General features: G+C 42.6%; 1 protein-coding gene across 1 annotated transcript; it reads left to right on the top strand.

Moving 5' to 3' along the window:
* The first annotated feature begins 9,732 nt into the window (after window positions 1-9,732).
* dharma lies at window positions 9,733-11,833 on the top strand. Its single transcript, XM_084350526.1, has 3 exons — window positions 9,733-10,576; window positions 10,790-10,992; window positions 11,384-11,833. The coding sequence occupies exons 1-3, from the start codon at window positions 10,264-10,266 to the stop codon at window positions 11,501-11,503; spliced, it is 636 nt and encodes a 211-aa protein (XP_084206652.1). The 5' UTR covers window positions 9,733-10,263; the 3' UTR covers window positions 11,504-11,833.
* The last annotated feature ends 359 nt before the right edge of the window (window positions 11,834-12,192 follow it).

Here is a 12,192-nt window from a genome sequence, read left to right as displayed (position 1 = left end):
TGAGGCTGACGGAGGATCCAGTGGTACTATCCAGTCCTATTTTCTTTCTATGTCTGCACTATAATGTTGTAAACCTATAAAGCTCGACTCTGGTGGGACTCGAACCCACAACCTTTGAATCACTACTCCTGAGAGTAACTAGAAGTCCAATGCGCTATCCATTGCGCCACAGAGCCTCCTACTTCTTCAGGTGTCACAAAGGCTTTTGTTGACCCGTTGACTCGTCTTACAGGTACTGAGAAGTAAAGTTTAGGTTGCCGCCAGTTTGTGTTAAAAAGGAAACATCAGCTTTCCTTCTGGAGAGAAACACTGAAGTGGTTACGTCAGACTTCAGTGCTGTGAAGATGCAGGACAGATTTCTCTTGAAACGGCAAATCTGCATTTTTCCACACAGACACTTCTAATTTAACCAACTTTCTTAAATAGTCTGTGAAGTTGAACAACTTTGCACATCTACTGTATAAAGCTCGACTCTGGTGGGACTCGAACCCACAACCTTTGAATCACTTCTCCTGAGTTTAACTAGAAGTCCAACGCGCTATCCATTGCGCCACAGAGCCTCATGTGTCATCTCTCATCTCTCATGAAAACAGTCCTCCATGTCAAATATCAACACCTTCTGCTACCACGGCTGCTCTAAATACATCTTCTTTTCAAAATAAAGCCAGAAGATGCTGTAACATCTGTTCGATATGCTGATGCAGATTGTTGTGAGTTTCAAGCTTTGCTTCTAACTTTCATAGGTTCCACAAAAAGTCAGAATAATCTGCAGGTCCTGAAGACGGGTCCTGCTGTTTGAATTTAAAAGAAACCTCCTCTTTGCTCTGTGGAGCAATGGATAGTTGCATTAGTCTTTGAGGGAAACTGGAGATGTAACTCTAAAGGTTGTGAGTTCAAGTCTCACCAGGGTCAAGCTTTGTATCTTAAGAAGTTATTCCACTTCACAGCACAGAGCTGCAGGGAATCCAAACCTTTCAGTGACTCAAGCGCTCAGAAAACTGCTCAAAAGTCTGGTCGAGTCAGCAAAAACGTAAAGGATGAAGTATTCTTGTCTCAGTAAAACGTCCCTGTCAGTGTTTTTATATCTGATGTTTTTTAAATCAATATTCTATAAGATCATTCATATAATTGTGGCCTGGCTCCTGTGAGAACCACAAATCTGTAAAGAGTCAGAAAAACATTTTGTTTTCAGTTTTGTGACGAAGAATTTTCAGATAATCCAGGAGGATTTAAAGAGTTTATGAAGCTGAAGACGGAGGAGAAATCTCTCAACACACACAGGAACACTTCATCACAAACACCCAACATCCCCAACTTTAGAGAGAGAATTGATTGTAATCTGAAAATCTGAAAAGTAACTTAAGCTGTCAGACAAATGTAAAGAGTATAATATGTGTTATTCATCGGCTGGATTTTAAGAAAAAAGTAGGAATTTTTTCCATGTATGTATAAAGATATCCAGGCCTGAGCTACACACACACACACACACACACACACACACACACACACACACACACACACACACACACACACACACACACACTCTGACCTCCTCACCTTTCCGCCTCGATGCCCAAACAGCCTTTTGTTCTCTAAACTGACCAATGACACGGCCATTGTCCACCTGTCAGCCAATCCCTGCTCCTATTGTGACACAAACCAGCCAATCAGAGCGCGTTATGTATCCCCAAACTGGCCAATCGGCTGGCGGCACCCCTTTACCATCTTAACCACACACCCACTTCTTTCTTTGACACACACACCCACACACACACACACACACACACACACACACACACCCTGCATAATTAAACCTCCCTCTTTTGTTTAAATGTACATTTATTCATGAGCTGCACATTGTGTGTAAACTGTGTGTGTGTGTGTGTGTTTGTGTGTGTATGTGTGTGTGTGTGTGTGTTTGTGTGTGTGTGTGTGTATCTCCTGACCTTTACTGCTACATCAGTCCTGACCTTTTTAGCGGTGGTGTCTGGGAGCGTTAGCCACTTTTATCTGACACACTAAGTGGAGAGAAACAACAGAAAAGGGTCAAGTGTTCTGTTTTTGTTGTCCTTGTTGATTCCAGGTGACATTTTCTCATGTGTTCTCGGAGCAGACGTCATCCTGAAAGGGAACCAGAACCACCGAACCAGCTGGTGGTGGGATCTCTTTTTCAATCAAGCAGTAACAAAGAGTAAGAAGACTCAGCAGCAAATTTGAATGAGAACAGATGAAAAGTTACTAAGTAATGTTGGATGGTACAATAAGCTTTAGCCGTAACAAATAAAGAACAAATAATTGTTTAACATTTAATGCCGAATTTACAAGAAGGCCCGAATAAGTCAGAATCAGTCAGAGACAGAGTTTCACACAGTTTATAAAGTGTCTCCAACTCAACAACTCACTAAACTGACACATTTGTTAAGGGAGTCTGGGGACAAAGAAGTAGCCTATAGTGGTTACTGGTTAGTGTGTTTGTAAAATGTGACATGTTGTGACATCTTCTTCTTCTTCTCCTCATTCTTCTTCTTCTTCTTCTTCTTCTTCTTCTTCTTCTTCTTCTTCTTGGGCGGCAGTTTCTCAGTCTTCTCCTGGACTGATGGGTTGCTGGCTCAAGATCCACTCAGAACAGTCTATACGAAGTGTGGATTTGTACCTGGAGAGGTGCCAGTTCACCTCCTGTGCTCTGCCAAGTGCCCTTGAGCAAGGCAACAAAAACCTTGGAGACACCTGCAGGCACACCAGGCTCTGTGGCGCAATGGATAGCGCATTGGACTTCTAGTCAAACACAGGAGAAGTGATTCAAAGGTTGTGGGTTCGAGTCCCACCAGAGTCGAGCTTTAGACTCTTGACCAGCAGACCTGTCTGTTCACTTCATTAAGAGATGTCCCTGGACGGTCTTTAAACCAACAACCAGGAACGAAGACATCAGCGCTGTCTTGTGTCTGGACTTGGATCACAGCAGACGAGCTGCATGGAGACATTTTGTGTCTTTTCCAGCTGCTTCAGCTGTTCAGCAGAATGCTGCAACTCTGTTTTACTGTGAAGCTCCAGAAGCTCCTCTGGTAGAAACACAGTTCAGCAACCAACTCTTTGGAAACCCGAGTGGCTGATTCATCAGAGGAGTAAAGACGGGCGGATCTAACCGAGGCAAAAAATCCTGCAGAGCTGAGTTAAATCAAGCGCGCCCTGAAGAGAGATCACATTATTCAGAGAGAGACTTCTGTAGCGCCTCAGGTGACGAGCTGCACGGCAGGAGGGAGGCTGAGTGTGTGTGTGTGTGTGTGTGTGTGTGTGTGTGTGTGTGTGTGTGTTTATGTATGTGTGTGTGTGTGTGTGTGTGTGTGTGTGTGTGTGTGTGTGTGAGAGAGAGAGAGAGAGAGAGAATTAATTTTCTGGTGTGTGTTTATGTGTGTGTGGTGTGTCTCCTGTGGGCTATGAAGAGCAGTGAAGGTCGTACAGTCGTCTAATGACTGTCTAGCGTCTGTGGTGTGTGTGTGTGTGTGTGTATGTGTGTGTGTGTGTGTGTGTGTGTGTGTGTGTGTGTGTGTGTGTGTTATATGGTGATATTACTGGTTGAAACAGGTGTGAAGATAGAGAGAGAGAGAAAAGAGCGAGTCACATAGAGAATGAATGGCGTCCCGGTGAGAGAGAGAGGCTGGATGAGACAGAAGAGGAGGACTGAGGACTGAAGACTGAGACGTTACATAATGGTTTCTGCCTTCCTGTCTGTGCTGCTGTGCTGCCGCCCTGCACCGCCTCCTGCTGCTCACACCGACACACTGCAGCTGTGAATATTCAATCAGCCTCATTATTATGTAAGTGGGCTGATTAAAAGGCAGAGACAGAGTCAGTCTGGGTTCAGCAAGCGAACAAGTACAAAGGTACAACACCAGTGGATTTAAATTAGAAAATAAAACTGTATTTGTAATTACTGAGCTGACAGAACACTAATGAAACCGTTAGTTAGCAAAGGGAACTCCAATTAGTGCAAATTCATTCAGATAATTACCTTTTTTTTACAAGAATCTGTGCCTCAAAAAGATGTAAATGAGCAGAAAGAAGGTGGAGAGGTTGTTGAGGACACACTGTGAAATATAAACTGTAAAAATAATAATAATAATGTAAAAAATATCCTGTAAAATAACAGAAATGAAGTGTCTCATAAAAACACAGCAATTCCCCATAATTAAAATAGTTTTTTACCTTAATTTTACACTTGCTTTTTCATGTTTAATACGAGATATTTAGATGTGTATAAATAATGACATTTAAAAAAGTGATGTTGTCGTCTGACTCACTCAACACAAACTCGAATAAAACTAAACACACAGTAACAACAATCCGCTAAAACCTCAGCAGACGACACGAGGACCATGAACATATTCAGACACACAAAAACACATTTTAACACCAAAAATAAAACTTCAGACTTTAGTGTTGTCAGATTATTGATTCTTGAATATTTGCAATGGTTTCAACGATCATCTTTAGCAGTATCGATAAAGTAGCACAAGCAGTGGCCTCGCTGTCTCTTCTCGCTGACACACAGTACCTGTAAGTTAATAGATCATAAAGCTCGACTCTGGTGGGACTCGAACCCACAACCTTTGAATCACTTCTCCTGTGTTTGACTAGAAGTCCAACGCGCTATCCATTGCGCCACAGAGCCTCATGATCCCTGCAGCTGTCATGAGAGTCCTTGTTGACCTCAGACTCGTCTTACAGGTCTCACTGAGCTGTAATACACACTGCAGCCTGACGGGTGGGCGACAGGTGGTGCAAAGACTTCTCCTTCTTCTTCTCCTTCTTCTTCTCCTTCTTCTTCTCCTTCTTCTTCTCCTTCTTCTCCTTCTTCTACTTCTTTTTCTTCTTCTATTACTTCTTCTTCTTCTTCTTCTCCTTCTTCTTCTTCTTCTTCTTCTTCTTCTTCTTCTCCTTCTCCTTCTTCTTCTTCTTCTCCTTCTTCTTCTTCTTCTCCGTCTTCTCCTTCGTCTTCTTCTCCTTCTTCTCCTTCTTCTCCTTCTTCTTCTCCTCCTTCTTCTTCTTCTCCTTTTTCTTCTCCTCCTCCTCCTTCTCCTTCACCAGAGGTCCAGCTGTGCCAACATCTGTTGCCGGTGAGACGTCTGTATGCAGACGTCTCACCGGCCATGTTTGTTTTGTCGTCTGCAGACTTCAGAGGTTGGACAGGAGTTTAATAGACGTGTTCCCCGAGCTGCAGTCGTCTGTGTGGAGGAGGACGGGAAGCAGAAGGAGGACAAGGAGCAGGAGGAGGACAGGAAGCAGGGAGAGGACACATCCCAGAGGGACACCAGAGACTGTCCTGCTGCTGGTCCTCCAGCTTCACCTGCTGCTTCCTGACAATGTTGTTGTTTTCCTGTGTGGCTGCATGTTTGCACTGTGTGTTTCTGCAGGTCAGGGATACGTTCTTTTAATCCAAACCATGATGCTTTCCGAACACTAAACCCAACCAGAGGATCACCACAGTGTGAAGGTGTAAACCTGCAACATAAAGAAAGGTAAAGCCGTGACATTTGTCAGAGCTGCATGACAGAATGAAAGTTTGTAAACTCTTCATGCTGCACACAAACACAGAGCTGCTGATGTGTGTGTAATACGATTTGAAAAGCATTCGACTGCACCAGAGTCGATATTTCCAAACCGATGTGAGCCTGCAGCAGCTGAGCGATGACTCATCCGTCGAGCAGACACCCAGAGAGACGCTTCAGTTTGATGCCAGCAGGAGGCTCGTCGGACTGATGACGACGTTTCATTCACAAACCACACTCATATTTTCTCTTCGCTGAGATCTGACGGGTGAACAGAGACACACAGGAGACGACAGAGGACACAGAGAGGGTGATCCTCTTATCTCTTTTTATCAGCTCGTCCTTATCAATAAATAATCTTTATTACTCTCAATATCATCCCCTCTCTGCCTCTGTCGCTGCTGTCCTCAGAGGGCTCAGGTCGTCTCTGGGTCACAGACAGAAAACATCAGTCTGGATGAGACTCAACTCTCTGACTCTCCCTCCTCCCTGTCTCTGTTTTTCCTCTCTGTCTTTTTTCTGGCGGGTCACACACAGTATTGAAACTCGACCAGTGATACACAGACCGACTAGTTTATGATTGATCGTCATCAATCAATGTGGCTCAGACGTTCATGTTTCCCTCGAGCAGAGCTGTAATAACTTTGGTGATTTTCTGACTTTTTCATCCGAGTCTCCAAATTTTAATCCGTCCAATACTTTGGTTTACGACCAAATTGCCAAAACTAACGACCTCGCAATCAGCCCCGACTGTACTTTGTGTGTAATGATGATTAGCATTTAGCTCATAGCACCACTTTGCCTCAGCGCAGACCTGCTAACACGGCTGCAGACTTCACTCGTTTGTGTTCGTGCTTACAAAAGATTACATGGACGTTTATGCAAACTACAGATTTATTGAAACTTTACATTTTGTTTCCACTTGGTTCTGGTTCATGGCTGGAAAAGTCCTCATGTCTCATTCAAAATATCCAGTGGTTGCACACTTACAAATGTCGAAACAACATCTTGAACAGTGGTCTCTGGCTTAGTAGCCGTCTCACCTCGCTGTACCTCCACCTCCTGACGTTACAATCAGCTCATACACGTGTAATTTGAATGTTGAACATTGTGAACATTTGACACAAGCTCTGACACCATATATCGAAATAATGCCCTAACCCTAACCCTCATATGCCCTGCACCTTTATTTCACCTTGCTGTTGTGCATAAGAGGTGAAGAACAGCTCAGAATGAACGACCAGCTAACAGCAGGTAGCAGGAGCAGAGAATTCAATCAGCTGACACATCACAGGACGGTGAAGAGCTGGTATCATTTAGAGAGCGTCGCCTGACACCCAGCCAGGAAACACGGTATTGAGATCAGGCCCGACAGCCGTGAAATGTCTTAAACTGGACAGGAGTGTTGAAGCCCAGCCGACATGGAAGGAGAGACGAAGAGTCACCAAAAAGGCAGAGAGAGAGGAGAAATGAAGCCCGTCCACAAAACCCTGCGACTGAACCCTCGCTGTGTTTACTAATCTGACAGACAGACAGAGAGAGAGAGAGACAGAGAGACAGAGAGACAGACAGCGAGCGAGACAGACAGACAGAGAGAGGGAGAGACAGAGAGACAGACAGACAGACAGACAGAGAGACAGACAGACTGCTGGATGTCTGGAGTCCGGCTCAGTGAGTCTGAGGCTTCATGACGTTTTGCTGATTCATGCTGAGGGAGGCGAGGCAGCATGAAATGAACAACACACACACAGTCGCACACACACACACACACACACACACACACACACACACCTGATGCAAAACACTCAGCAGCTGCAGTCGAGGAGGAATAAAATCCTGTAAGACGAAGTAAACAAGTCAAAGAAAATGACTGTGCATCACAAACACACTGAGGTTCTGTTCAGACCCGTTATTAACATCTGTCCTCAGTGATCAGATCACAGCTGGACCGCTCTGCAGTGTCAGTTCACACCGGGCATTAACATGCTTCTTGACACGTGTCTCACTAGTGATTAGTGATCACTAATGATCAGATCTCACATACCTGCTTTATATGCAGATAAACATCACTGAGACAAACAGACTCCATGTTTCTGCTCAAAGACAGAAAGAAGTTCATGCAGAACATTTGCTGAATTTACAAGAAGGAACAAATCAGTCAGAATCAGTCAGAGACAGAGTTTCACACAGTTTATAAAGTGTCTCCAACTCAACAACTCACTAAACTGACACATTTGTTAAGGGAGTCTGGGGACAAAGAAGTCGCCTATACTGGTTACTGGTTAGTGTGTTTGTAAAATGTGACATGTTTAGATCAATAAAATGTTTCTTCTTCAATGATTCAGAGTCTGTCAGAGACAGAGTTTCACTACGTTACAAAGTTTGTTTTAACTCAGCAACTCTTAAAATCACCACATTTCTTATGGAGTCTGGTGATGTTGAGGTTTTTAAGTCAATAATTAAAACATTTGGAGCCATGAAAATGTATATTTGGTAAACTGACTGAAACAAGAAGCACATTAGCATGAAAGCGTCACATTAAGTGGATGATGTGTGATATTTATGTCCTCTCTCTGTTTGTTTATTGTCCAGCTGAGCTCATTTTGATCCTTTCTTAATATTTAAATATTCAAACGTGTGGATGTTCAGTCGCCGTCGTTGTTTCTGCTCTTTGATCGTCAGTCTGAGGACGTTTGATGATCTCTTTCTGTTTCTGTTCACTCCTTTCATGACTGTTAACGATCGATCAGATCACAGTGGGTTTAAAGAGAGGACACTGATTGATCTGCTATTGATCACTGATTGATCTTCCCTCAGAAGTCAGACTGAGCTAACATCACACACACACACAAAATAAACATCATCATATCTATATTTCATGTTAGCAAATATTCTTCTAGCCTCACAGTTTTGTGTTTAAAAACACTCAGTTATACTTTATTATAATACAACAGTGATGACCTGTACATTTACTCGAGTACTTTATTTAAGTATGATTTAATATATTTGTTTTCTACTCGAGTAATTTTACTTCCTGCTCCTTTAAACTTCCACTAGAGGTAAATATTGTACTTTTTACTACTTTAGTCATAGTTGCATAATGTTTGTTTGTGTTCCTATGAAGAAAATGTCATTAATAATCACAGGTAGCTTTACTGGAATGTAACTAAATACTTTTACTCAAGTTAAAATGAGGTCAGCAGTAAAATGACACACACACATTGATGCAGCAGGAACATTTTACTGCACTGTGAGTGCTTTTACTGCCTCCACACGTCTGACAGGTGGATGTGTCTACGTGCTGGACGTGCAGGTTTCTTTTCAGTGCAGCAAACAGCAGCAGTGACATCTGCAGGCCTCTGACCCTCAGTGCAGACGGCTCGACTGCATGTCAGGGTTTCACGTGTGGACGGAAACAGACTGAGACTGTCACTGAACACAAACAGAAAACTGCAGCTTGTGTTTAAAGGCACCGATGACATAAAAAAAAAGTCCTTAAAGAGGAAATAAATATGTCTGGATGGATTTTCCAACACTTTTAAAATAAAGTTAATATTTTCTTCTTATTATGAACAAATACATCTCAGAACAAGAGAAACTGCAGAGGACACATCCTGAAAGCACACGTATCCTGACAGACGAGAAGACGACATGAAGATCTGATTTCTATCAAATACAAAACAATAAATTCATACATGTAATAAAATAAACAAACTTTTTATGTTGATTAAAAACAATAAACAGGCCAACACACATTCAAAACCTCACTAGGAGTAAACAGATCAAATAAAAGTCTAAACTCAAGTATACATTTTAATTACTTTAAAGTTTTTCTGCCTCTTTCACTGCGCTATTGTACTTTTACTTCATCACATTTATTTGATAACTTTATTTATTTATATGGATTTTATTGGCAATCTGATTTTTTTTTAAATGTCAGTTGGGAGTTTGTTTCTGATACTTAAGTACATTTAATATCAGATATTTTAAGACTTTAACTCAAGTACTATTAGTGTGGCTGACCAAAGCAATATTTTTATAAACATTTATTAGTACATTTGTACTTTTATTCATGTTTGACTTTTGGTCTATCAGCTTGATAATGACTTGGATGGATGTGTCCAATAAGAATGTCCAACATGAATCGCTTTCACTCTAAAAAGTTAAAAATAATGAAGAATTAAATTTAAATTAAATTAAAAGTATTTTGAGTCAGAAGAATGTTTAGTAGTGTAATCAGATACTTTAAGACTTTTACTCGAGTACTTTTCCTATGAGTGACTTTCACCTTCACCAGAATAATATTTTAACACGATTTCTTCACTTTGACTCAAGTGTGACTGTTGTGGTGTCGACATGAAGCCTCAGTACGCAGGCGCACTCCGGCTCAGTCTCGTGAACGATGATGAATTTGTTTGAAGAAAAGTGAAAGCTGGAGATTAACTGAACATAACGAGTCCGTTCATCACGTCATTATTCAGTTCAAAGAATCAAAGAGTTCACGAGGTCAAATCAAAGTGCATGCTCCTTCTCATGTCTGACTGAAGTTCAGCCATCAAACACTGACTTCATGACTCTCATTAACATATTAATGAGCCGTCAGGTGTCTGATGGTTTGATGCTCCACACTAACTGTGTTTAAAACTGGACACTGGAGGACCTCCAGAGCTCAGAGGCCTCAGAGCAGCTCACTGGAAACTTTCCTGGATCATCAGTCATGGAGGGAAGCAGAGTGTCGGACTTCAGCATCGAGCGCATCCTCTCCCCGCAGCTGGGACACAAGCCGCCGGTCATGGAGGTCTCACCGGGCGGGTATCTCCAGGGATTCCCCGCCGGACTCAGTCCAGACTCCGGGTGCTTCAGAGCTACTGCGCCGGTCCCGATGCCCGTACCGGGCTGCCTGCAGTACCGAGGAATGGGCTTCGGAGAGGCGTTTTACCCGTATGGAGCCGGTTTCCATCACACAGACTACAGCAGAGTTTACTCAAACTCCGGAGTTTACGTGCACTTCAGCAGCCAGGAACCTGCAGGTAATTCAACATTTTTAAAGAAAAACTCGAGTTAAACTTTTATTTCAATTCAGATTTAAAAAAGGAAAAGTTAAGTGTAAACTTTTCATTTAGTTTGAAATGAAATCAAACACAAGAAAGTGCCACAAAAGTTACTTTAATAGAAAAATAGAATTCAGGATCTTTTGCTATCAATCGACTAACTCGTTGATTTTTCTCTGTTTTTGTCATTAGATGCTCAACAGTTGGTAGGTTACCATGGTTACCACCAGGCCGGGGCGCAGTCACAGCAGCGCCAGAGGTCCCGGATGAGGACGGTCTTCACCGACAGTCAGACGAAGCGGCTCGAGGCGCTGTTCGAGCTCACCGACTACCCGACCGTGGAGGCGCGTGCCGACGTGGCGAGGAGCACCGGGCTGAGCGAGGAGACCGTCAGGGTGAGTCCGACGAGACGATTCTCTGAAGTGTTTATTTTAGGCAGGTGAAAGACAAATGTGCGTAAAACCTCTCCACGTGGCATTTTACGCATGACGCACAGACTGACCAAGGAAGCTTTTTTTTTGTTTCTGGCAAATCAGATCTATTTTTTATTTATTTTTTTAAAGGGAAATTATTATTTAACGTTATATAACATAATCGTTGTTAAACATAAACAACCCCCATGCGTAAAACCTCTCCAGAGAATATTTTTACGCATGGGACAGAAAACAGAGCTCGCCTGAGTCCAGTGACTTTATACTTAGAAATTAAACATTTAGATCAACAGTTAACACTTTAAATGTTACTGCTCATAGATCATGAAGTCTAAACTCTCCCCTCTGTTTCCAGGTGTGGTTTAAGAACCGCAGAGCCCGGAGGAAGCGGCAGCGCAGCGGGTCAAAGGTCAAATCCCCGTCCCCTCCCCGCAGCGCTGGAGCAGAGAAGAGGCTCCTCACCACCTTCCTCTGAACCCGACTGAAGGTCCTGCTGCTGTTTAGAGACTCTCACATTCAGAGGTCAAAGGTCAGCTGACTGCACCCTGCTCAAGGGCACCTCGGCAGAGTGGAAGCTGCGCTGATGTGACTGCTGCTGATCCAACAGAACATTTTATAACTGTGACGATGCGTTCAGAGGCTGCTGGGAGAGTCGGAGACTGCAGACTATGCTGCAGTTTATTCTCTACTCAGTGAATTATAGTTTTCTAGTTTTAAATTATTTTGAATTTCTATGTAATTTATTGAATCAGTGTTTTAAATATAGGCTGCTGTGTGTAGGTCTGAAACACAGACACCGTTTGTAACCTCGAGTGGTTTCTTTAAGAAATAAATGTAGTTTGATATGAACTCAGTTCTGTGCTGGTTTTTATTTTGTGTGTCTTTATTAACTGTTTAAATTCTGTTTCAGCAACAGTTATTCAAACATTCGCCTCAACACATGACACATGACTTATAAACACACGAAAAACACGTTTCATCACTTTTTGTTTTCACTTTTGGGGACTGCTTCAGTAAAACTTGTGTTGACAATTTCTGTCTTTGGAGAGAAAGGTGTCATCTGAAAATCGGCCACTAGGTGTCATCGTTAACATGTTTTGTTTGAAAGTAGAACATTTACAAGTCCTGTGTTTAACACAACTCTGAGACGACTTGATCATTTGA

Source organism: Pagrus pagrus (genome assembly GCF_965226575.1).
Source record: "Pagrus pagrus genome assembly, chromosome: 4".
In the NCBI taxonomy this organism is placed as follows: domain Eukaryota; kingdom Metazoa; phylum Chordata; class Actinopteri; order Spariformes; family Sparidae; genus Pagrus; species Pagrus pagrus.
This window is presented reverse-complemented; position numbering and strand designations above follow the sequence as displayed.